At 43.4% G+C, this 24,158-nt stretch overlaps 1 protein-coding gene across 2 annotated transcripts in view; it reads left to right on the top strand.

Moving 5' to 3' along the window:
- Window positions 1-24,158, top strand: part of mast2 (microtubule associated serine/threonine kinase 2) — a 457,031-nt gene that overhangs the window by 96,026 nt on the left and 336,847 nt on the right. For both annotated transcript variants that reach the window (XM_039735193.1, XM_039735194.1), the window contains exons 2-3: window positions 10,185-10,332; window positions 11,266-11,408. In XM_039735193.1, coding sequence (XP_039591127.1) covers window positions 10,185-10,332; window positions 11,266-11,408 — 291 coding nt within the window. The remainder of the gene's footprint in view (window positions 1-10,184; window positions 10,333-11,265; window positions 11,409-24,158) is intronic.

The raw sequence follows: 24,158 nt of genomic DNA on the forward strand, positions 1-24,158 counted from the left end.
ACGCTGAAAGGTTGCTGGAGCCCGTGTAACCCAAATGGAAGGACACGATACTGCCAGTGTCCGCTAGGGGTACTAAGCGCGTTTTACCTTCGGAGTCCGTTAAAGGACCCTGCCAGTACCCTTTCGTCATGTCAAGTGTGGTCAGGTATTGAGCCTGTCCAAGCCTCTCGAGGAGGTCGCCCACGCGTGGCATTGGATAAGCATCAAATTGGGAGACTTGATTAAGCCGACGGAAGTCATTGCAGAACCTCCAACTTCCGTCAGGCTTACCGACGAGCACAATGGGGCTGGACCAGGGACTATAACTTTCCTCAATCACACCTAGCTCCAGCATGCGCTTGATCTCAAGCTCCACTTCAGCCTTTTTTGCCTCGGGAAGACGATACGGGCGTTCTCGGACAACAACCCGGGCTCTGTCACGATGTTGTGCTCAATCAGAGAGGTCCTTCCGGGTTCTCACTGACTACCTCCCGAGCGGTCCGGATAACTGTTTCCAGCTCCTGCCGCTGTCTGGGACTTAAGTCCGTGCGAAGTTAAGGTCGTGTGTGTGGCGAAGAGTGGCGGGGCTGGCGGAGGAGGGATCGGGGTCCCTGTCCTTCCACGGTTTCAGCAGGTTCACATGATAAACCCGCTCCTTTGGCCGGCGATTGGGTTGACTCACCAAATAGTCGACCAGTCCCTTCCTCTCCTTAACCGTAGGGGCCCTGCCAGTGGGCAAGCAATTTAGAGTGGGAGTTAGGCACTAGGACCATGACCCGATCTCCGGCGGAACTCCCGAAGAGGCGTGCGCGTTGTAGTACCGGGCCTGTGCTGCTTGAGCCTCCTCCATGTGACTTTTAAGGACAGGCGAATCTTTCCAAATCTATCGCGTAACTCGCGATATACTCCAGTATGTTTGTGGAGGGAAGAGCCTCTTCTTCCCAGCCTTCTTTCAAAATATCTAATATGCCCGAGGTTGTCGCCCATACAGTAGTTCAAAGGGGAGAACCCGTGGAGGCTTGTGGGACTTCCGATAGGCAAAAGGACGAGGGGGAGGAGCTGATCCCAGTTCCTTCCATCCTCGCTGACCACCTTACGCAGCATTTGCTTGAGAGTTTGATTAAACCTCTCTACTAATCCGTCGGTTTGAGGATGATACACGAGGTCTTTAAATGCTTTATTTTCAGTAATCTGGCAGTCTCCTTGAACGTTTCCGAGGTGAAGGGGTCCCCTGGTCTGTCAAGACTTCTTTGGGGATCCCCACGCGAATACCCTAGTAATTCCCGTCGCGATGGCTTTAGAGGTAGCTGGCGCAACGGAACAGCTTCGGGTATCGTAGCGTAATCCACGAGGACTAAAATGTACTTGTGTCCTCGGGCTGAGGGCTCCAGGGTCCCACCAGGTCGACCCCGATTCTGTGGAAGGGAACGTCAATCAGTGGAATAGGAACGAGAGGAGCACGGTCCCTCCTAGGAATTTGTCGCAGTTGACACTCCGGGCAGGAAGCGCCAAAGCGACCCTCCTCATTAATTCCTGGCCAGTAGAAGCGGAGCTTGATCCGCTCCAGAGTTTTTCGGTGCCCAGGTGGCCACCTAGGAGGTGGGCGTGTGCTAGCTCGCAGACCTGCCGCCGGAAGGTACGCTGCACTAGCAGCAGCCTCGTCTCCTGCCCGTCATGCATTGCTACACGGTAAAGGAGGTCATTATCTAGCACAAAGTAGGGGCCCTGTGGCATCGACTGATTAGTTGACCCACTGCATTTTTTACAAACTTCAGGGAGTCATCATTCCATTGCTCCCTTCTAAAAGAAGCCGTTTCTTTAAATTGGAACCGCAACACGGAGAGAGGGTCAGCGTCGACCTCAATGGGCGTGGTTTCTCCCGCTCCGCCGCGCGTTGGTGGATGGCGTGTTAGCCAGCGGCGGCCGGGAGTTGCCACGTCAGTCAGGGCGACCGCTTCGTCTCTCTCTGCCGGCTGATTACACGGCGTGGAGGCAGCTTGAGACGGGTTATCTCCGTCCATAACGAGGCCCAAATTAACCCGGAGTGGTATGTGTCTCACCGCTTTTGATTTTAGACCAGTCCGCCCTAGTATCACCGGGTGTGGAGGATCAGGTAGGACGCTACGGTGAGTTCTGAACTGACCCTCCGTAACTGATGACACAGCGGCGGACCTGTACCAGCGGATGTCTCCGTGGACACAGGTTATACCGGTCTTAAATTTTAGCCACTGTTGCGGTTGCACAAAGCGCGGGCAACAATGGAAATGTTGCTGCCGGAGTCGAACAAACCTGTGGTCTTGTGTCCGTTGGCGATCACCACGCCAGTATGTGGGACCGCCAGCGGATTAGCGAGCACACCAACCCCTCCTCGCCCTCCACCTGCATTCCTCCTTGCCCCAAGCGGTTTGCGCGCCCGCGGCACGCGGGCGCCATCGAGCTCGGATTGTACAGGGAGGGGCTAGGTCTTGGAACGCCCCCGGCTGGGTTTGACATGAGGACGGTTCTGCTCCCCCAGAGTGTGAGGCCGCCCTCTGCGTCTCCATAAGCTCTATGAGCTCAGACATGTTCTTAAACTGCTCGCCCCAAACCGGCTGGGTGAAGCCACGGGGAAGCGCTTCCAGGAGCAGATAGCAAGCTACCTGCTCTATTATTTGGTAGGGCGTGTTTTCAAATGGCGTAGCCAATGCCCTACCATTGCCCATAAGGACCAGGCTTGTTGTTGGTGGCGCTCAGGGTCCAACCTCCATTTTTATTTTATTCACCTGCCAGTCTGGGGCACCCCTAGGTGGTAAATGGGGCTTTGGTTTCGAGGGAGGCAGGCACTCTCCCCAGAGAGCATACTGAGTCCCTTTGCCTCCCCCCAGGGCAGCCCAATTCTGTGAGCCCCACCCGCACACTCCCTGGCCTCTCCAGATGGCCTAGTTATGAGTGCTGGGAGCGGAGCCCGCACCGGGTCACGCCGACCGGGCACCCTCCCGCCTGAAGACTCGGCCCCGGTACGCTCCCACCTGGGTATATTGCAGGTCCTGTCCCCTTCTCCTCTGGGACTTCTCCATCCTGCCGACTACGCCACTGTCACAAGAACGAGACATGGACAGATAAAGAGTTGGGGCAGCCACCCGTATATTGTGGTATCCTGGCTGCAAAGTCGTTTTTCTTGTAAAAATACAGAGCACTGAAGTGCATACAACCGAGTCCAAAACAAGACTGAGGAAACAAAGGAAAGGGGCAGGTTTTAAAGGGGAGACAGGAAGTGAGGTCGTATGGATCTGGCACGTGGTCTTCCACCATTGGCTCAGAGCGGAGGTGACATCAGAGGGACTGGAGCTGGTGTGGCCGAGTTCCATTGGCTCAGTCCCGGAAGTGATGTCAGGAGATCCAGGTGAAATCCCCCGGGGATGGTCTACAGGCAAAGGGAGAAAAAGAGTCAGTGCACTCTGCCACACCCGGCATGCCTCGAACTGCCTTCACTCAAGCCCTTTAGCTGCCTCCCATGCGCGTGTGTGACAATATATATATATATATATATATATATATATATATATATATATATATATATATATGTATATGTGTGTATATATATATATATATATATATATGTGTATATATATATATATGTGTATATATATATGTATATATGTATATATATGTGTATATATATATGTGTGTATATGTATATATATGTGTGTATATATATATATGTATATATGTATATATATGTGTGTATATATATATGTATATATATATATATATGTATATATGTATATATGTATGTATGTATATATGTATATATGTATGTATATATATGTATATATGTATATATGTATATATATGTATATATGTATATATATATGTATATATATATGTATATATGTATATATGTATATGTATATATGTATATGTATATATATATATATATATATATATATATATATATATATATGTGTATATATATATGTGTATATATGTATATATATATGTATATATATATGTATATTGTGAGAGATGGCCAGCAGCTTATTCCTGCCAACCCATCCAGGCCACTACTGTAGATAGAGTCCTCCGTGGAGCATGGAGGTTCCCCGGATTCCCGCAGGGTATCGTGGGAGGTGGAGTTTGACTTCACAGCCCTGCTGGGTGCCGTGGGTGCAATCAGGTGACGCTGCAGGGAGACACAGGGATTTCTGTTTTCCCTATAGCCCGGAAGTACTCCCAAGTCACGGGGGGTGGAAGAGCAAAAGTACTTCTGGGCTGCAGAAAAATATAAATCTTCAACTGACCCGGAAGTGCTAATGAATCACATGAACTGAAGGACAGGAGCACTTCTGGGTCATGGACTATTTAAAGGACTATGGGAAACCCAGCAAGTGGAGCCGGAGTTGGGTGGTAGAGTGATGGAGCTGATGTTCTTATTAAGTTTGCATTTGCTGGGTTTATGTCCAAATGTCTGTTAATGGTGTTTTCGTTTGATAGCCAAGATTTGGCCAGCTCTATTAATTGCCTTTGATATATATATATATATATATATATATATATATATATATATATATATATATATATATATAAAATATATATATATATAAAATATATATAGTGGACCACTAGGTGGCGTACCGCTTCCCAGCCACAGACAGGCTGAGACACCAGATCAATAGCAGCACGTTTTATTCAGGACAAGAAGTGTTTTTCTTTTGCTTCCCGCTTCACAGAACAATACAAAAGCACCAACTAATATATCACACAGTCCTTTTCTTCCTCTCTCTTTCTCCTCTGCTTCTTCCAGCAAGCTTTGTTCACCTACCACTCGACTCTGGATCATTGACGGTGGTAAGGGTGCTTCAGGTGTTTCTTACCCTTCTTCCGGCTGCACTTCCGGGTATGGCGGAAGTGATTTCTCCTATGACTCAACTGAACCTGCAGCACCCCATGGCGGCACCCACAGAACCCAACGGGGCTACTCCAAACTACAACTCCTGGCATGCCCTGAAGGGATGCGCGGTGCTGTAGCAATCCAGGGAGGCTGCCCTCTAGTGTCTTGGGGATGATTGTAACTCCAACAAGTTCTTTCCCTTGGTCCATCCATCACAATATATATAAGTAAAGCTTGACTCATTGTTATTTTGGAGAAATTATTTGGATAGGGCTGTAGTACTAGGGTGTTGTACCGTGTTAGCGATTATGAATGTAGTGAGAAGTCAAGCAAAAAGACACCTTTTATTGGCTAACTAAAAAGATTACAATATTACCAATAAAGGGTGTCATTTTGCTTGACTTCTCACTACATTGGATAAGGCTGGCAGGTTTTATCGGGTAGAATGCCCTGTTCTCATCTAAATCTTTTTAATATTTTAATTTTCCAATCATTTTCAATGAAGGAATAGGTTTGTGTGTGTGTGTCTGTCTGGTTGCAATGTCTCTGTCATTCCAAAAACATTCTGCAAACATTAACACTGCTTTTAAGAATCCCATACCAAATAGCATAGAACAGACATATAGATAGCAAGGTGCACAGCAAACATTAGTACTAAGGTCTACTATGATAATTATTTAGATATGAACCCTTCTCTGACAGGCAGCACAGCTAGTATATACTGAAAACATATCCATATATATCAATGTCGGGCAATAGCGCCGCAGAATTTTCTAGGGGCGTCACGAAAACGTTTGTAAAATATTTAAAATTGCTAGTGTTTTTGAACATTTGGTTGATTAAAAAGATAATGTTTAAAAAAAAATATTTTATGTTGGAAAAACGGATAACGGAACACTTATGGAAATGAAGTCTAAGAAACGCGAGAGACTTCAAATAATCGACAAGAAAATGCGCGTCTGTCTTTCGAAAACTGATCCTCACATCAATCTCATATGTGCTGAAAAACAATCTCAACGTTCACATTAATTAAATTTAAGATTTATCATTTGATTCCTTTATTAATAAAATGTCTTTCAAACTTGTAAAATTAACTGTTTTTATTGGTGATTGTCCATAGATTGTGTCTTTACAACTTTATTTATGGGCAGTCCCTCAGGTGCGCCGCGAAAGAAAATTTTTGGGCTTAGTGCGCTGCAACTCGAAAAAGGTTGCCTTTCACTGATATATATGTATGTATTATAAAAGCATATGTGTATGTATGTAGGTAGACATATAAAACTAGCCAACCCGCGGCGTAGCATACGCAGCATGATCAGGCCGCTTTTTAAATGATTTTTAAGCACAGAGGAAAAATAAACATTTGAAAATCCGTAATTTAATAAACCACCAAGAAAAGTAACATTGCAACAATGCACGCCACGAAGCAACATACAATTGTCCGTGACTGAAAACCGGAGGAGCGCCTTCTCCTTCCAAAGCGAAGGACGGGGTTGAACGGCGCTCGCTCAGTACGCACTGCCCGCTTATGTGCCCGCCCCAACTCCCTAACTGAGTCGCTTTCGTCTGTGTACAGTCCACACGCACCTGTGAGTCACGTTGACTGTTTAATTTTCCAAACACCGCCTCAGTCGGTTTCCACGTTGACTTTTCATTGTTCTTTGCGGTTCTGGGTGCATTTTTATATATAATCCACCAAGTCACTGGGGGTTTGGGGAGGGAGGGATGAGGTTACAAAGGGCAGGAACGTAATCAGTGCGGCGTATGACCCGCACGCATTCGGGAATTTCGTTAGTGGGGAACAATGCAGCCACGGTCTCCATCACGAATGGAGTTCAACGGCTTACCCACGCCGGGTAGACACACGTTGATCCATTCAGTGTAGCGCGCGTGCAGTACCGGACATACAAGTGCATCACAGACCTGTTAATGCTCAATCTCATGTGGCTGAAAGCTACTTGTCCCTCTAAGAATTTGGACGCCGACCGCTGTTGGGTCGTGTAACTATTTAGCAGGTGGGAGTCTCATTCATTTTTCGGAAATAAGCATCCAAATCGCTCCACTAAGTAAGAACTGCCATGCACCATCACCCACAGAATCGAGAAAGAGCTGTCAATCCTCTCCGTGTCTGGGCCGGGTGAGGTTTCCTGTGTTGAGTCAAATGAAGCAAATGGTGGTGCCTTACCGTCAATTCCTTTAAGTTTCAGCTTTGTAACCATACTCCCCCGCCCCCCTTGAACTCAAAGACTTTGATTACCCAGTTGGCTTCCTGGTGGGTCATGGGAATGACGCCGCCGGATCGCCTGTTGCGGGGCCTGCATTGGTAAATCAGGTGAGACGGTAATGAAACAGAGGCACAGGGCTTATTGGTTTTTAAAGACTGCTTTCTTCATTGGGTTTTAACCAATGTACGGAACGAACCAACACACAATCGTCTGTGCGGTGCACAGGCACGGAAGGTGGAACGGGAGGAGAGGAGGACGACATCCACTCTGCTCCCTCCATCATGCTAGTCTGCTGATTTCTCGTTCAGTATACACCGCCTGCTCAAGTGCCCACCTCCAACTCGTCACTCGAGTCGTTGTCGTCTTTGTACAGTGCAGATGCACCTGTGAGGCTAGGGTTGCCACCCGTCATTTAAAATACGGAATCGTCCTGTATTTGAGAATGAAATTGCACGTTCCGTGGTCTTGGCCCCCAAGGGATGTGGCCCTCCCTGCAGTATGCGTCCCTTATTTGTTTGTATTAAAAGTGGTATCTGTACCTGTGACTCACAAAGACTTTTCATTGCTCTGTGCGGTTTTGCCTGCCTTTCTATATATAATCCACAAAGACACCCGACCACGGTGGGAGGGCGGTGTGTACAAAGTGCAGGAGCATCTAAGAAGACGCATGTTTGTCGCGGATGCGAATTGCTGTATGTAGCGTGTAAAACAGTTTGCTATGAGGAACAGTTTCGTCAATGACATTTCTCCAAAAAAACCCGACTGACAGAAACAAACAGTTACCTGAAGCAGGAATTTCTATAACATTGAAAGAAGTGTTGTTTCCATGAAATACATTTGAAGTGGCAGCCATGGAGGGCAAAAGAATAGTCAACGTGGCTCACAGCTGGGTTTGGACCGGAGCACAGACCAAAGCGAGTGAGTATGTGTTTGATTTGGCGGGCAGTGGTCTGAGGTGTGTTCCTGAGCACGTGGGAGGAGGGGTAGAGTTTGTGGGCGGGGCTTCGTTGTTCCTTTTGCATGGTTTTTCATGGTGGACGTGGTTGGTGTCGAAACCGAAAAGAATAATGAAAAGTCAACGTGGCTTAGACGTGCATGTGGACTCCTAGCACAGACGAAAGGGGCTAAGTGGGTGGTCGGTGAGTTTTTGCGTCCGGGCACATGGGTAGGCAGTGTGAATGCATAGAGAGCGAGGATAGACGCGGGCCAGTGAAAAAGGAGTGTTGGTGGGCAAGAAAACGTCTTCCGTGTTCCTGCAGGAGCATCCAAGAAGACGCATGTTTGTCGCGGATGCGAATTGCTGTATGTAGCGTGTAAAACAGTTTGCTATGGTGCAAGCGGTCATGCGTTGTAACCGAAAACTCGTAGATTGCTTACTTCATTGTGTTTTAATCTCAGTTGTAAATGATTGTTTTAAAGATCCCATGGGATACCCCTCGCAAACCGTTTCACACGCTGCATATGGCGATTCACCTCCGCGAGAAACATGCCTCTATGAACAGTCAACATAGCTCGGAGGTGCATGACATGAACATGGCATTAACCTGACCTGCACCGCATGTGGCCTCCACGACAGACGAATATAAATGACGCCACTTTTTCTGTGTCCTCGCGTCCGACTTGGTGGGCGTGGCCCTGCGAGTTGTCGTCATATCCAATGGTCTTGGAGTTGGTGGGCGTGGCTCCTTCCTGCGTGTGCCATAGGTGTCTCACTTGTCGGCTTAGTGAATCCACGCCCCTTCCGGCGTGCTTTTCATGGTTGTCCTGCCTTAGTGAATTATATATATAGATTATATATTTTGTTCATTTCCAGCAATTACTGATATATGCTATAAGGAAGTTTGATGGTGCAATTGTGCCATATCCTCCTGTATTTAATTGCATTAAATTGAAAGCCTTTATTGTCATTGTAAAATAATTACAAGGAAATTATGAGTGTTTCTCCGACTGCATACAAAAAGCAAAAAAGACACTAGTTTTCATGAGAACACAACCAGTGCTACATCACATAATTTAAATTAATTTGAAGTTTTCCTGTTATGATACGTTGTTAGTTTCCTTTTCTTTTTTGTTTTGTTTTGTGCTTTGAAATAGTCTTTTGCTGTGAATGACACTGCATATGCTAAAGACTGATATGTATGGCTCTTTAGTTGTCTTGATTTGTGTCCTATTTCGTTAAACTATATGTGATAAAATATGATGAATACGAATAAGAGGAGGAAATTAATACTGATGACTGAAATACATTTGAACCTTTAATGGTTAGACACAGTTCACTCAGAATCTTTTTCTCTTCAGAGCACTATAGTTTCCTTGACATTTGTAAGCATGGACTGGCCTTGGTAAATTTGCATTAGCGGGTGGAGTGTTGTGACAGGCTGTGCCTATCTCACAAACGCCAGTAAATATGCATATGTTTGTTATTTTCAAATCCACAAGATCCTGAAGCCATTCTAATAATGTCAACTTCAGTTGCAGAGTGATCATTATCAGACAGACACACAGCATGATTTGGAGAGCTGTCTTCTTAAAAATGCTGCTTGAGTTGTACCTGTCACTTATTTGTCCATTTTCAAAAGCACCATATTGATGAATGAGCTACAGTGTTGGTGATGCCGTAGTTATGGAAGCAGGAATAGGTGTCCTCTCCAAGCAAAGCCTTGGCTAAGCCATAACCAAATACACTGACTCTGTGGTTTACCTCTGTGCAGGTTCAGCTTCTCTCTTTGTACTTTTGTTAATCTTTAAGCTCAAATTAATATTTAAAGGTGACCATGCATATTCTGTACCTCCTGTTACTTGGGTTTAGTGCCCCTGTCTGAATGTGATGCATTTGTGAACAGTATTTTGTGTAGGCCCACATCCAGATATCCACTGTGACTCTCCACTGGGCATGTTTTAAGTACAAGAGATCAGTTGAGTTCATTTTGTTACCTGAAACTGCACACAAACTGCTTCCTCACATGGTGAATGCGTCTCTGATAGATGGCATGAAGTGTTCATCACAAAGCATTATTCTACTGCTTGGATAAACTTTGTAGGGTTTCAGTGTTGTTTGAATTAAGACCGCTCTTTAATTGATGAATCTGCTTTTTATTATTGTTTTACAGAAAGATGCTACAACTCCACCTTCCCTGCTCTACAGGAAGCTCAGTAACCCTGACCTGTCGTCTTCATCTGGGAAAACCAAACTACAGAGACAACTGAGTCAGGATGACAGTCGTCTGAGGCGCTGTAGTCTGGCAAATTCACTGACGGGTAAGGGAGCAGCTACCACTCACTAATTCACTCACTCTCACTCTCTCGTGCAGTGATGGTGAACCTTTTAGAAACCGAGTGCCCAAACTGCAACCCAAAACCCACTTATTTATCGCAATGTGCCAACACGGCAATTTAACCTGAATACTGTGGTTTTAGTTTAGAAAAAAAAACAACTCATACATTAACATCTTTTGTCTTAAAAGAAAAAACACAATAGCAGAGCTTTCAATGATACAAACAACTTTTTATTGGTAAAAGTTTGCATTTGCCATGCTTTTCAACAATTAATGTGATTTTTGCTGTTGTTTGCATGCTGTTAATTTGTCTAACCTTTGCTCATACTTTGTAAGTTTGAGAGCAACACATGCAGCACTCAGGTCATCTGTTAGTCTGTTTCTGGTGTCAGATTTGATATAATTCAAAGCTGAAAACAGCTGCTCACAAGCATAAGATAATCCAAACAAAGTAAGGAAAGCAATCTCAAGTGCTTTCATTGACTTAAAATTATTTGGCAGATAATCTTCTCAAATGTTTCTAATAACGAACTCTGTGCTGGGGCAAAGGCACGCGTGCCCACAGAGAGGGCTCTGAGTGGCCCCTCTGGCACGCATGCCATAGCTTCACCACCACTGATATAGTTTCTTTCTTTCTTTCTTTCTTTCTTTCTTTCTTTCTTTCTTTCTTCCAGTCCAGTCCAGTCCAGTCCAGTGGCTTATTATTTCCTCTCAACTATTGGAGTTCTTCCATACTCCTTTCTGTTGATGGCGGTTTCTCTCACTTTCAACATTTCTGTGACTCATTATGGCACTGAGAATAGTGTCTATTCTTCATTATTATTTAGCAGCTAGGTTTAAGTGGCTAACAAATATTTTATTTGGATATTTTACAAAGGAACCTTTCATTTTATTTTTGCTCATTTGTTATCCACAGGAAAGCAACTCCTCCCCTTATCCAGTAGCATGCATGGTGGGGTGAGTCAACTGGCATGGCAACAACAAGCAGAGTCCACAAACCTGGTTCGGATGAGAAACCAGTCTCTAGGCCAGTCTGCCCCTTCACTTACGGCCAGTTTGGTGAGTACAAGACGTCTATACATTTGTTTGTTTTCTTGGATGAAGCCATTTCATTTTTTATTTATAGAATTGTATTTTGCAACTTAAATATCTTCATTAAATCAAAGGAAGGCACCAACACTCTTATTTCACTTTGGACACACTTCTGCCAGTAAATGAGCTTCGGATGTTTTGTGCATGTGTTTCAAAATTTTTAAAAACTAAATCGGTTCTGCAGATTGTTTTGCCCGTTTCATCATCTTTGTGTTGTATTGTTGCTGATCCTTACTCTGAAAGGTTCTATATGATTGACAGCGGCAGTGATCTGATCTTTTTTTAGATAAGCTGGTCCATCAATAAACAGATCTCAAGAAAAGCGGAATTAATTGAACTACCCTGGGCATATTTGGGGAATACTGAAGGGAAAGCCTGTGCTTCTCTGTTAAACTAACTCCGACATGTTTAGGGATATGGGAGGAAACCCTGAGTACCTAAAGAAAACCCCACATAGACAGAGAGAGGACATCAGTGGCATTTCTGCATTAAGGGCCTATGGGTCACCGTACCACCAGGTGTTGTGGAAAATGAGTAATAACTGTCTGTGGGCGGCAGTGAAAATGACAGTTGTGCATGTTGGTGGCAAGCGAAAAGACTGAAATGTGCATGAAAATGCAAATTCAGATTACTGTCACTGCTTTCATGGTGGTTATTGTAAGTTAAAGTTAAACGGCTGAAAAGGTGTGCATGTTTTCATATACCTTAACTTGTGTTAACACCACAAGCACATATTCATTCACTTTGTGTAAAGAAAATAATTGAGCATAGCAAAAAAAAAAAGAACAGATATTGTTTTCTGTGTTGTGGAGCAGTAATCAGTTCTTCATAGCTGTACAGTTCATTATAGTATGCAATACTTTTTTTTTTTAGCCATTTCTAGCTCGTACTGTACTTTGTTATATTTCTTCTTCCCAATACGTACAGTTATGTTCTTGGGGCGTCACATGATGGAGTTGGTGACCTCTAATGTTGCTGAAATGCTCATGAATGTGAAGTCACAATTATTTAGTCAAGTGTAAAATGTCGAGCATATTGGAGTACGCCTTTGTCTACTCGTGTTTCACGTATGCAACCTTATGTGCTCCCTTGAGGTTTTGCTTAATGGAAGACTTACGAACATGCAAGGAAATAATTAGCACAAAACATGCAAGTCTGCATCAAATTGAAAAAGCTTTGGCTATTTTTTGCAAGTTCCATTTGTAATTTTATTCCCATTACTAAATAAATTAATAACAAATGCAACATGTATGAAATACTTAACTGTATTTCACTATTAGTTATCTTTCCTTGCCATATTTTTGATGTTGTTAGGTGAAACTGGACCACAGATGTTGTGATACAGAAGAGATTGTTGTGGTAAGAAACGCTCTGCGCATTCACACTAGTATATGTAGAAGATTGCTTTATGCTAACCAGCAAACACCGGTTGTACACCTGTTGTGTTAGTATTGCTACCTCGCAGACCATGCAGGTAACGGTTACATTCACATGACTGTTCAATTCCAATATTGTGGACTACAGGAGGCGTCACGTCACTGAGTCCATACCCTGGACACAACTGACACAAACACAGTCACTGGTTCAAATACAATGGTTTTATTTATTCCAATATCTTTGCAGGTCTTCTAGAAATGTTCCACACAGCAAAGTACATGCAGAGATAGTGAATCCTGTTTTTAAAGGCGCCCTCTGCCTCAATTCAGTGAAAGTTAGGTGGTGGATTTAATAAGCCTTTTTCAGTGACTGTTGCTAACCAGTTACACCCAGTTATTATGTTATTCTATGAATATGACACACCTCAAGCTGGAATCTTTGCAGACAGATATTGACATAAGTAATTTAATGTCTCTTGACATTCTGAGATTGTCGATCCAATGTTTTGAATCAAATTCGTCCATATCTCACTCTCACCAGTCCTCACTCCACTTTCAGTTTTTCAGGCTTCAGTGTACAGATACGGCAGTGATAGCTGCACTCTGTTAGGTTTTGATTGCTGCTTTAACTTTTTGTACGTTTTTTCACATCTATTTCTGAAATCAAACTTTTATTTTAGAGGTTTTTGGGGCTCCTCATTATGTTTTTAGAAATTTCAATCCCCTAAAAAGTTACCAAATTTTTTTTGTACTGTTTCGTTTGTCATTTTGTATTCCTCATGATTAAAACTATACAAAACATTTTTAAAAATAACTCTTTCTAAAAGTTTTCGGTGGGAAGATGTCCAGTAATAAAAGTCGAAAGCCAAATCACAAGAGAAAAAACTCAGTGCTGAAGCTGCAGTTGACACTGCCACTTCTCTCATGCTGCTGAGGGGTCCCCATCTGTGTCATTAGGTAGGCCTGCCCCCTTAGGATCTACATAAGGGGAACAGGGCAGAAACTAATAGATTTTTTGCAATAACACAAATTTGCTAAATAATTAATAAACAAACTAATGCACAATAAATACTACACAGAACCAAAAACAGGATTACAATACAATACAATTTATTTTTGTGTATCCCAAAATCACAAGAAGTGCTGTAATGGGCTTTAACAGTCCCTGCCTATTGACAGCACCCTAGCTTTGACTCTCTTAAGAAGACGGGGAAAAACTCCCAAAAAAAACCTTGTAGGGAAAAAAATGAAACAAACTTTGGGAAAGGCAGTTCAAAGAGAGGTAGGTAGTTCCGGGTAGGTTAGGCGTGCAGTGGGTGTCAAACAAATGGGGGTAAATACAGCACAATCCACAGAACACAAGTAATCCTCAATACAATATAATAGAAATGCAATAGAAATATTACAAGTACAGAGCAGAATTCAACAGCAGATGATATCACATAACACGATTTGGATTTGTTCAGGATTAATATCATAATATACAAAATAATATATATATAAAAAAAAACTAAAAAAATTAAACAAACAAACATAAGCTAAGGTTTTACTTACCAGTTTCCGAAACTTAAAATTGGCCAAAAATCAGAATTGAGTCATTTTTAGCTGCAGTGTGAACGTAGCCAATGACCACTGGATTCGAACTTGGGATGTATGAGACAGCAACGCTAACTACCGTACCACCAGCCATGCCGCTCAGAAGTCATATTGTCAAGTCAAGTTGGGGAGCATGCACTGGTACAGTGCGTTGCCACACCCACTACACAACGAAACAACTCGGGATCCCGGTTGGCAACCCCTCAGGCAGACACATGGTCCAGTCCCAAACTCCGCGAATGATCCTCTATCTGCCGCAGCCAAGTGTTACATGGGAGACCCCTTGGCCTGTTCCAGCCACTTGGGTCCCAAACAATGAGCTGGATCACCCTCTGGGAAACGCGCCACATGGCCGTAGTGCCGTAACTGACGCTCCCTCACAATGCAGGTAATGTGCCTCATTCGAGACTCCACAAGCAACCGCTCATTCGACACAAAGTCAAACCAATGGTACCCAAGGATTTTCCAGAGAGACACAGTACCAAAGGTGTCCAGTCTTCGTCTCAGGTCACTGCATAGCGTCCATGTCTCACAACCATATAGCAAGACAGGAAGCACTAGGACTCTAAAGACTTGGACCTTCGTCCTTTTGCATAGATATTGGGAGTGCCACACACCCCTTTCCAACGACCTTATGACCCCACATACTCTCCTAATCCGTCTACTGACTTCATAGGAAGAGTAACCAGAGACATGTCACTGCCAAGGTAAATAAACCTCTCGACGAGGTCGACACTCTCTCCGCAGACAGACACACTGCTGATGTGCCCAAGAGGTAATTAAAGGCCTGGATCTTGGTTTTTATTAGGACACTAGCAAGCCCAGACACTTAGACTCCTCGCTCAGTCTCATCAGCGCCCCGATCAGAGCCTCCATTTACTCCACAAAGATCACAGCATCGTCAGTAAAGTCAAGATTCGTGAATCTTTCTTCACCAACAAATGCCCCACAGCCGCTGGCCACCACGACCTTGCCCAACACCCAGTCCGTACAAACATTGAACAGAGTAGGAGCAGAACACACCCCTGACGAACCCCAGAATCAACTGGGAAAAATGCAGAGGTCCTGTCTGCACTCTGCACAGCATTCACAGTGCCAGTGTACAGGCCGGCCATGATATCCAGCAACCTTGAGGGGATCCCACGAACCCTCAGGATGTCCCTCAGGGCACCTTGATCAACTGAGTCGAACGCTTTGTGAAAATCGACAAAGGCTGCAAAGAAACTTTGCCGATATTCGCGTTTGCGCTCTATGAGAACCCTGAATGCCAGGATTTGGTCGATGGTAGACTTCTTAGGCGTAAAACCAGACTGTTCCGGTCGCTGGTAGGTGAGCAAGTGATCACGTATCCTATTGAGGACGACCCTAGCAAGGACCTTACCTGGCACCGAGGGCAGTGTTGTGCCCCTGTAGTTGCTGCAATCCAGGCAATCACCCTTCCCTTTCCAGATAGAGACAACAAGTCCCATTTTCCAGTCAGTTGGGATGATGCCAGTCTCCTAAATGGAAGCAAAGATTGCTTATAATGCCAGGAGGACACCCTTGCCACCAGCCTGGATAAGTTCACCCCAGATACCACAGATCCCTGCAGCCTGTCCCCTCACTCAGCTGGTTCACCACCTGTGCCATTTCAGTGAGATTGGGTGGTTCACAGCTAATTGGAGGATCAGCCTCAAGAACCGTGGACCTAGGCATATCCAACTTCCTAGCTGGAGGATCAGCTTTGAACAACTACTCAAAGTAGCCAGCCCAGCGAGTCACAACTGCAGTGTCAAGCGTCTTAAAGATGCAAGCCTCCAAATTCCAAACGGTAGTAGTGAGAAAAGATGCTAGGTCTGTACTTAACTATTGTGTTTTTTAGCCTTCTTTCTTCAAGGGTGGTTTTGTAATACGCCTTGGAGTCTCAGGGTATTTGAGGTTTTTGATCATCAGACACCCTCAGTCTGGGCAACCTAATAGAGGATGATCAAGACTCTGCTTGTGTCCAATTAGCTTGCTACACCAAGATAAGGACTCCTGATCCAAAGGTACCTGGAAACCATTTCAGTACCTTCAAGAATGTTTTTGATAGCAGTTCTATTGTGCTGTCCAGAAATGCCAAGAAGTTTCCTGGTTTGATGAAGAAATTGGCCTCTGCAGCCTACTTCCATAGACTAACCACTGGCCTTCCATACCTTGCTCCAACAACTCTAGCACAAGCCCTTCATACTTGGCTCACTTTCTTTAATTTGCTTCTTCAGTTTGCTCTTCCTTGTGGGCTGTGATCTCCAGCAAAACCATCTGCTTGCTTAATTGAGATGCAAGAACCAAATCTGGCCTAAATGTAGTTGTCAAGATGGTGTCAGGAACTATAACCATCTTCTTAGGTCAGACTTGGAGCTGCCAGTCTCATGCTGTTATCAACAAGCCACCTGTTGCCCTAGGTTGGTGTTGTGACTTCTCCCAAATCTTTCACAAAAGCAATTGGCCGCTTAGCTGGAAGTTGTTGCTTGCTTTGTTGGATTCCTATACAAGTGGCATCTGCCTCTTCTCTTAGCACTTTGTCATGATGCCACCAATACCTCCCCATTGCCAGTGGCTTTAAGCCGCATATATTCCAGTGATGCTCTCTTCTAACACAATGGAGATGATGGTGAATCTGTGAGACCCCAGCAAAAGCTGTTTGAAGGGCTAAGAAGGATATGATACATTTACTGAACAAAGAACTTGGCACCAGAATGACCATGCCGTCCACAGTTCTGTCCGGGTTATTTTCCACCCAACCACATTGACCCTCAAAATACTGCTGGAATGCTCTTCTTCAAAGTCTGCCCAAACCTCCCCCTGAATAAGCAGACACCTCTCTTTTACCATTTACTTTAAGTTAATGAAGTCTTTAAATGCTCCCGACTCAAGTTTGTCCAGATGGCAATTGTGATGTAGTTGCTCTTCTACCCGCTATAATGCCTTCTTTACTTAGTGTGATGCCTGCTAACAAAACATTGTTGCCAATTGAGTCTTTGCACATTATCACCTTTCTGGCTTGGTTCACCTTAGGTTAACGACACAAAGGTGCAACTTGTTATTCTGTCGATATAAGGTGATACTGATCAGGCACAGTGGCACACCAACCACCTGCATATTTGCAAGTTTATCTAGCAGACACATTTACACTACAGTGAAAATTTGGATTGTGAGTGGTGGCTCTGAGGCAAAGGATCTGCGCTGGTATCCCGAAGGTTGCCAGTTCGAATCCCCGTCACTGCCAAAAGAGATCCTAATCTGGTGGTCCCTTGAGCAAGGCCCTTAACCTTCAATTGCTCCAGGGGTGCTGTACAATGGCTGACCCTGCGCTCTGAGCCCAAGGGGTGTGCGAAAACTAACAAATTCGTAATACGAGAAATTGTATAAGGTGAAATAAAGAACAAAAAAAAAAAACAAAACTTGGTTTGCGAGTGTTTTGCAAGACGAGCTAAAATTTTTAATAAATTTTAACTTGATAAACGAGCGAGGTCTTGCAATACGAGTAGTACATATACGCTTTATCCGCCGAGCATCACATGGGGATTGTGGGTAATCGTCTTCCATGCTCGTTCTCAGATGGCGTGCCTCACTCGTATAGTCAACCTCTGTATGAGCATATACTGTTTACTATAGTACTGTGATCTCGTGTGTGTGTGTTGTAATGTGCGAGTCCCTGTCGTGTACCCCAAAAGTGTGTGTTGTAATGTGCGAGTCCCTGTCGTGTACCCCAAAACACAAGGCTGAGTCTCAGTACTTTAGTAAAATCGGCTTTTATTCAGTGTGAAAAAGGAACAGCACAGTTATTTATTGTAGCGGATCTGCCACTCTCCTATACAGAGACAAAGCAATCAGGCAGGGCTGTGACCAGGTTAGTGGCCAAGTAATACTGTGCCCTGCGCATTTATAATGTCCTGTGCATCACTCATTGACGGCAGGTGCTTATAGCTTGACCGCAATCTTTTCTGATTTACTTTTACGACAAACTGCTACAGCGATGGGAGCCTGCAGTTGCTTCGAGACGCTCTTCCGCATGTCGCCCCATTGGGTGGAATCCCAAAAGAGTTTAGAAACCTTACAGTGCGTAAAGCATTTTTTTTTTTTTTGTGTCCACGTGTAGTGGCTCTTCAGGCAAAGCAACTGTCATTGGATAGGTTTCCTTGTTAAATTTTTGAAAAAAGAAAAAGATTCCGGTGAGCCAACAGATAGCAAGGATTAGTTAGTTAGAGTGAAAATTTTGTATTAATCATTTTTATAGAAATATTTGTGGGTTGTGAAACGAATTATCTGAGTTTCCATTATTTATTATGGGGAAATTCGCTTTTATATACGAGTGCTTTGGATTACAAGTACGTTTCCGGAATAAATTATGCTCGCAAACAGAAGTTCCACTGTATTTTTAAATTGTTTTTAATGCTTCAAACTCAGAGTTTCACTCTACAACATCTTCCAATGGGAGCAAACCTGTTGGCTTTTGTGACAGAACCACTAGGGGGTGTGCCAGCCACCCAACCTGACACAGACAGACACAAGAAGCACAGTTATAAAAACACAAGTTATCAAGTTATATGCTTTGCAAAAAAAGAAACGTCCCTTTTTCAGGACTGTGTATTTCAACAATAATGTTTTAAAAATCCAAATAACTTTACAGATCTTCATTGTAAAGGGTTTAAACAATGTTTTCCATGCATGCTCAATTAACCATAATCGATTAATTAACATGCACCTGTGGAATGGTCGTTAAGACCTTAACAGCTTATGGAAAGTAGGCATTTAAGGTCACAGTTGTAAAAACGCAGGACACTAAAGAGACTTGTCTACCGACTGTGAAAAACACCTAAAGAAAGATGCCCAGGGTCCCTGCTCATCTGCGTGAACGTGCATTAGGCATGCTGCAGGGAGGCATGAGGACTGCTGATGTGGCTAGGGCAATAAATTGCCATGTCTGCACTGTAAGACGCCTAAGACAGCGCTACAGGGAGACAGGAAGGACAGCTGATCATCCTCGCAGTGGAAGACCACGTGTAACAACACCTGCACAGGATCGGTACATCAGAATATCACACCTGCGTGACAGGTACAGGATGGCCACAACAACTGCCCGAGTCACACCAGGAACACACAATCCCTCCATCAGTGCTCAGACTGTCCACAATAGGCTGAGAGAGGCTGGACTGAGGGCTTGTAGGCCTGTTGTAAGGCAGGTCCTTACCAGACATCACCAGCAACAACGCCGCCTATGGGCACAAACCCACCTTCGCTGGACCAGACAGGAGTGACAAAAAGTGCTCTTCACTGATGAGTCACGGTTTTGTCTCACCAGGGGTGATGGACGGATTCGTGTTTATCGTCGAAGGAACTGAGCACGTCTGGGACCTGTTGGATCACAGGGTGAGGGCTAGGGCCATTCCCCCTAGAAATGTCCAGGAACTTGCAGGTGCCTTGGTGGAAGAGTGGAGTAACATCTCACAGCAAGAACTGACAAATCTGGTCCAGTCCATGAGGAGGAGATGCACTGCAGTACTTCAAGCAGCTGGTGGCCACACCAGATACTGACTGGTACTTTTGATTTTGAGCCTCCCTTCATTCAGGGACACGTTGTGAAACATTTTTAGTTTATGTCTTATGGTGTTGACTCTTTTAGTGTTCATACAAATATTCACACATTAAGTTTACTGAAAGTAAAAACAGTTAAAAGTCAGAGGACGTTTCTTTTTTTGCTGAGTATATATCTTCACCTCTTGGGAAATGCATCCCCATTTCCCACAAGCACAACACAGTCTCAATAAGCACAGCACACCAATCCTTATCTCTCTTTCTCTCTTTTCTCTCAGTCCTTCTTTCTCTCTTTCTGCTCCACTCCTGCTCAGCAAGCTTCATTCTCCTCCTGCCGACTCTGGCCCACCCGGATGTGCTCCAGGTGCTTGAATTATTTCCGGCAGCACTTCTGGGTGTGGAGGAAGGACTGCCCTCAAGGGTTCAGCCCCTGGCGCCACTTGTGGATCCCAAACTCCAACTCCCATGAAGCCCTGCGGAATCCGTGGCACTGCTGTAGCCCAGGGGGGTTGCCATCGAGTGTTCTGTGGGAGGTAACGCACTGACCATGCTTGCTCCCCTAATCCTCCCAAGTCCTGGCAAGGGCCCTGGCTGCATGCTATACTTTGCAGGTGTATATCCGTTTCATAACGTTTCTCACTAAAAGAGTTGCAAAGCAGAGCACTGATTGAGTCAAATCAGATCCGACTTAACAGATCCATGTGAGTTTCTTGTTTTGAAGAATAAGTCACTTCTTCTAATAAGTCAGTCTGTAACTAATAAAAGTAATAAAAAATTGCCAAGTCCTCCCCTCATGAATCTCAATGAAAACCTTGAGAAAGAATTGAGAATTACTCAATTTGAGCAACGTTTTGAGTATTGTGTAAAGAGCCATGTTTTAACATACAGGAAGAAGAAACCTTTAGTAAGATTGCGTATGGTTGGGGTGGTGGGGCTTGTATAATGAATTAAGACATGGAATGCGTTAGGGACATCAGACAGGTCATATACTTTATACTTTGTTTCAATCAATGCAGAATTATTCATGTGAGGCCGAATGTCTTTTGTGTCTGCTTTCTCTGTGTTACAAGGGCACAGAAAAATCACAAAAGAATTCATCAATCATTTTTTATTTCATACAGTAGTCTTCAAAGAGCACAGCACTGGAACGAGCTTTACTTAAAATGTCCAGAGAGTGAGCCTCAGAGCCCGGAGAATTAACAGATCACCAGAAATCTCTTCAGGCTACAAGATTTGTTTAAAATGATAAGGGAATGGATTTGCTGATGTTCTCTGTTACTTCAAGTATCTTGTGCTCCAATGAGAGATCGTTAGGTCTGCAGTTGGAATCTTTTCAGTTTGCTAGGAATTGAAGTGTTGTAGAGCCTCATTGAGATCCCCAAATCTCCACTTGATGTTTATGGCGCTTTGTATGTGGCGTGTTGCTGAAAGGTCAAGAAAACATAGACATGGACACAAATAGATGAACACACACAGGTTTGGTCTGCAATAGAAATGGAATCCTGCAGCACTGCTTTATATTCCTTGCTTTGTGGCCCAGTAAATACAAGTTATCGTCAATATAATAATAACCCATTCGTCCTTCATTCACTCAGAATATGGAACCGATGTACGAAGCACTTCAAGTTGGAGAATATTTCATCTGTGGCACCTCTACGTGATAACCACCTTTATCCACCCTCTTAAAATTACCCAGTTTTTAATGTTTGGAAAACGTATGGGATTTGCATATAAATAATGTCTTTGCATCCTATCGGCAATTACACTCAAAATTTAATCTCCCATTAACACAATTTTTCCTCTATCTCCAAATCAGAAACTTTGCTTAATGAAATCTGCACAGTTTTCCTCACCACCCACCTGTTTCTATTCCAGAAGAGACATTGATCAGTCTTGCGGGACTCTGACAGCACTTCTATATAAAAACATTTTAAATTACTTTCCTTTTAAAGATCCCAGAGCACATCCTGCCATTAAATAGGGCCCCGTCCTGGCCTGGTAAGAAACCATCCATCCAGTTCTGGGATGCTGCCCAACCTATGTTGTCTATTACATTATACACAGATCCAAATACTTCAAATGTGAGAAACCAAGTGAAAGAGGTCTGTGAGTAGAATAATTAAGTTAAGGGTACATATATCCTAGCTTGTGCTGCGCAGGTCTGAATGCTGAAGGTTTTAAAGATGAAGTAATTGTCTGTTGATAGGCGTTCTGGAATTGACTGCACTTGCCACATCATCTTTCCTTAAAGCCGTGTGGCATTTGTTTTCCAACAGCACCACCTGCTAGCTGTATTCAGTATTACAAGTGACCGTTTATTTTTCTGGCACTGTGGAAATTCATTTCACCTAGTGGACATAGTTTTTTTTTTGTGTAATCAAATTTGCATTGAATAAATGAAAAAAAGGAACATTGCAAGCAAACCTTTACCAATATACATATGTGTTAAAATGTAAATTAAATAGTACCTTGTAGGAATACCACAAAGGGAGTAAGAAAACAAACCCATCCCATCTGAATCTAATAAGTGCCACAATGGACATCCAATGTCCTTTGTCAACAAGGCCTTCCAGCACCTCTGCTTCCTCCAATGTCTGATGACCACACTCACATTTCTCCATCTAATCTCACAAACTTCTCCAGGTGCGCAGTGGAGGAGTCCAACCTCACTGTACTCGTCACATCCTGGTATGGCTGCAATAAGTATATAATAAGTTTAATATGTCACTGTGTTCTTTACAAAAAAATTTTATAAATCCACTGTTCTTTCTACTCACATGTACAGCTAACGCAAAGCCAGATTTAGGACACAAGAATTCACCTTATAAGAACTGCTAGGCAAGCATTTTAAGACAAGACAAATTAAGGACAACTGCGATATCAGATCATTGGCTTGTGCACCAGTAGATTTAGGGATAGTGGCTTCTACCCAGACAGATAGATACAAAAGACACTATATGATAGATAGATAGATAGATAGATAGATACAAAAGACACTATATAATAGATAGGTAGATAGATACAAAAGACACCATATGATACATACATAGATAGATACAAAAGGCACTATATAATAGATAGATAAATAGATACAAAAGGCACTATATAATAGATAGGTAGATACAAAAGACACTATATGATACATACATAGATAGATACAAAAGGCACTATATAATAGATAGATAAATAGATACAAAAGACATTATATGACAGATAGATAGATAGATACAAAAGGCACTATATAATAGATAGGTAGATATGGAAGACACTATATGACAGATAGATAGATAGATAGATACTGTAGATATGAAAGGGACTATATGATAGATACAGTAGATAGATATTGTAGATATGAAAGGAACTATGTAATAGATAGATAAGCAGATATGAAAGGCATTATATGATAGGTAGATAGATAGATGTGAAAGGGACTATATAATAGATAGATAAATACATACTTTATTCAAACCCTCAGGAAAAATGAGTTGTCCAGCAGCACATCGGTAAAAAAATTGTTACAAATTATTAAAAAAAGGCAAGGAGAACAAAAAATAAATAAATATTTATTGTTATGGTCTCGGAAGGTAAAGTGGTGACCAGGTCATGAATCACTTGTGTTGACAACAGAGTTATAAAATCTCAAAGCAGTAGGAACAAATGATCTCCTAAAGCACTTTATTCTGTGGTGCAGTGCAGTGAGAGGAGACGACTGCTGCATTTAGTTCTCTGACCTTTCAAAATGTTGTGGAGAGGTTAACTGCTGTTATCAGAGATTGCCTGTACCTTTCTCCTCATTCCACCACAATTCCCAGTGAGTCCACAGTCTTACCCAGCACCGAGCTAGCCTTCTTCACCAAGTTGTCACACCTTTTCATGTTCTTTTCCCCAACACATGGCAGCAAGGAAGAGGACACTGGCAACAACTGTCTGATAAAACACAGACAGCATTTTGCTACATACATTGAATGATCCGAGTCTTCTGAGGAAAAACATCTTACTCTGCATCTTCCTGCAGAGGACATCTGCGTTCACTGACCAGTCCAGTCTGTCATCAAGGTGGATATTTGTTAGGTTTCTGAACAGTCAATCATTAGAGCAAGTAATTGAGACTTAACAGAGTATGCTATGCTGCCTACCTAAGATGGCAACAGCTTTTAAGTGGGGATGGAATCAGGAGAGCTCAAAAAAA

The sequence above is a fragment of the Polypterus senegalus genome, chromosome 14, assembly GCF_016835505.1.
Source record: "Polypterus senegalus isolate Bchr_013 chromosome 14, ASM1683550v1, whole genome shotgun sequence".
NCBI lineage: Eukaryota > Metazoa > Chordata > Cladistia > Polypteriformes > Polypteridae > Polypterus > Polypterus senegalus.